Here is a 1,982-nt window from a genome sequence, read left to right on the forward strand (position 1 = left end):
TTATCAACCAACAAAACCAACCAGATACTTTTGGTTGTCTTATTTTGACAAAAGTTGGTGATGTTTTCAAAGAGCCTTTGGTGTCCTCATCTGGTTTAGGTATTCTAGTAGGCGAAATTAAAGATGAGGACATTAAAATTATTAAAAAAGTAGATTTAGAATTTAAATATTTTTCTATTCCAATAGGGAATAAATTTATTTTAATTCCTCTATTGCACAATTTGTTTTATAATTTTACATAGATAAATGGATTTTCCTTTCCCAATTGACACCTCTTCCCCGGAGAACATTACTCCACGGCAGCGAGATGGTAAAATGACTTTGTTGTACTTATGTGTTTTTAATTGTAATCATTTTAACTTTCTTTATAGGAGAAGAAATGAGCCAATTTCATATCGCCGAGCCCCATTCGCAGCGTATGGCCACCCAACTCCAACTTAATATAAGTGGGGATACTGCGTCGGTACTGCAGAAAATCCTTGAAAGCCTTGGTAGGATAGAATCTCGGCAAGAAGACATGATAAAACGTCAAGAAGACATGATAAATCGGTTATCAGCTGTAGAAAGCGCTCTTGCTGAGAAGGTATTTGTTGAAATAAAATCATTATATTTTAAATTTATTTTAATTATTTATTATTTTAAATTTCAGATGCCAGAACGTGCGGAGATCCAAGCACAAGGTCAATTGTTGCGGGAGTGTAAGGTGCTCTCGGCAAAAACCCACCGCAGTGTGAGCCGCATCACTGGCGAAGGAGTGAGCGAGGAGCAGACTCTGTTGCAAAGCTTGTTCCCAATGTCGTCAGAGGAAACATTGCTGAAGGTGGAGGAGCACCTTACACTCCAAGCTTACTCTGACGCTATGGTAAGTTTGCCTTTCTTTCCATATATATGTACATATATATAAATATTTATAGATAAATATACATTTATAGACGGCCATTATTCTAAATATAAAATTTACCAAGGACTCGATAGAGAAGGTGATGCAGTCCTTATTTAGTGACGAGTTGGTGTGGCTGTACAACTACGAAGGAAAAGCTGGAAAAAAGGCCCTAAACAAATTAAGAATAGTGGATATCATTCTCGGTAGTATTAATCTATTTTTATTCTTTCCTTTTTAATTTTTCGTTTTTATTTTTCCTTTTTATTTTTACTTTTCCCTTTTTTAATTTTTCGTTTTTAATTTTTCCTTTTTAATTATAAATATTTTACATATAGCTGCATTTGTAAATGTGCAAGATAAAAAAATTTTAGCTGTAAGACGTTTTGTCAGTTTAAGCCATAATAGATATAAGCATGTAAAACGTAATATGAGGAACTAGATCCTTTTAAATTTAATTTTAAGTTTTTTTTATTATTATATTTATAGATTAGTACGTAATATTTATGAATAAAATAACAATAAATAAAATAAGAAATAATTAATGTTTTTCTTTTTTTCCAGTTTTTATTTTTATTTTCAGTAATATGTCTTTTGTAATATTTTTCCACTCTTTTATTTTCAGGTTTTAATAACCTTTATCTTATTTTCAGTAATTTGTCTTTTATAATCTTTTTTCACTTTATTTTCAGCTAATAATAATTCTTTTCTGTAATTAATCTTTTTCAGATGAAATTCTTTTTTTAAATTAAATATATTTTTATTTATGAAATGTTAGCGTTGAAATAATTAATTACAATTTTATATAAATACTTATGTAAATATTTATGAAAAATAATAAATTTAATAATATAAAAATTAAAACAATAAAAAGTTTTCTTTGAAATTTTAATAAATTTTGAAAGTAGGAATCAAAAAATGCAACCCTGTATCAGCTGTTTAAAATACAACCCTTCATCAGCTGTTTAAAATGCAACCCTGAATCAGCCTTCGATTGGGGATATTAGAGCAGGACAGATATACTTTTTTATATGACACTGCTGAATGAGCGCAACAAAGATGTCTGATCACATGTATACGTACGTGAGTAGGTAAAATATCT

The 1,982-nt window shown here is 29.7% G+C and overlaps 1 protein-coding gene across 1 annotated transcript; it reads left to right on the forward strand.

Annotated features, from left to right (window-relative positions):
• The first annotated feature begins 262 nt into the window (after nucleotides 1–262).
• Nucleotides 263–1,311, forward strand: LOC126764559 (uncharacterized). The gene is made up of 4 exons (XM_050482253.1): nucleotides 263–310; nucleotides 372–583; nucleotides 650–862; nucleotides 933–1,311. The coding sequence occupies exons 2-4, from the start codon at nucleotides 380–382 to the stop codon at nucleotides 1,119–1,121; spliced, it is 606 nt and encodes a 201-aa protein (XP_050338210.1). The 5' UTR covers nucleotides 263–310; nucleotides 372–379; the 3' UTR covers nucleotides 1,122–1,311.
• The last annotated feature ends 671 nt before the right edge of the window (nucleotides 1,312–1,982 follow it).

The sequence above is a fragment of the Bactrocera neohumeralis genome, unplaced genomic scaffold (genome assembly GCF_024586455.1).
Source record: "Bactrocera neohumeralis isolate Rockhampton unplaced genomic scaffold, APGP_CSIRO_Bneo_wtdbg2-racon-allhic-juicebox.fasta_v2 cluster09, whole genome shotgun sequence".
Taxonomy (NCBI): Eukaryota; Metazoa; Arthropoda; class Insecta; order Diptera; family Tephritidae; genus Bactrocera; species Bactrocera neohumeralis.

What these genes read in the sequence shown, in the direction of transcription:
- LOC126764559 (XM_050482253.1), top strand. Translation starts at nt 380, where the DNA reads ATGAGCCAATTTCATATCGCCGAGCCCCATTCGCAGCGTATGGCCACC. An exon ending in AAAGCGCTCTTGCTGAGAAG is followed by an intron (nt 584 to 649) that starts GTATTTGTTGAA and finishes TTTAAATTTCAG; the next exon opens with ATGCCAGAACGTGCGGAGAT. An exon ending in AAGCTTACTCTGACGCTATG is followed by an intron (nt 863 to 932) that starts GTAAGTTTGCCT and finishes ATACATTTATAG; the next exon opens with ACGGCCATTATTCTAAATAT.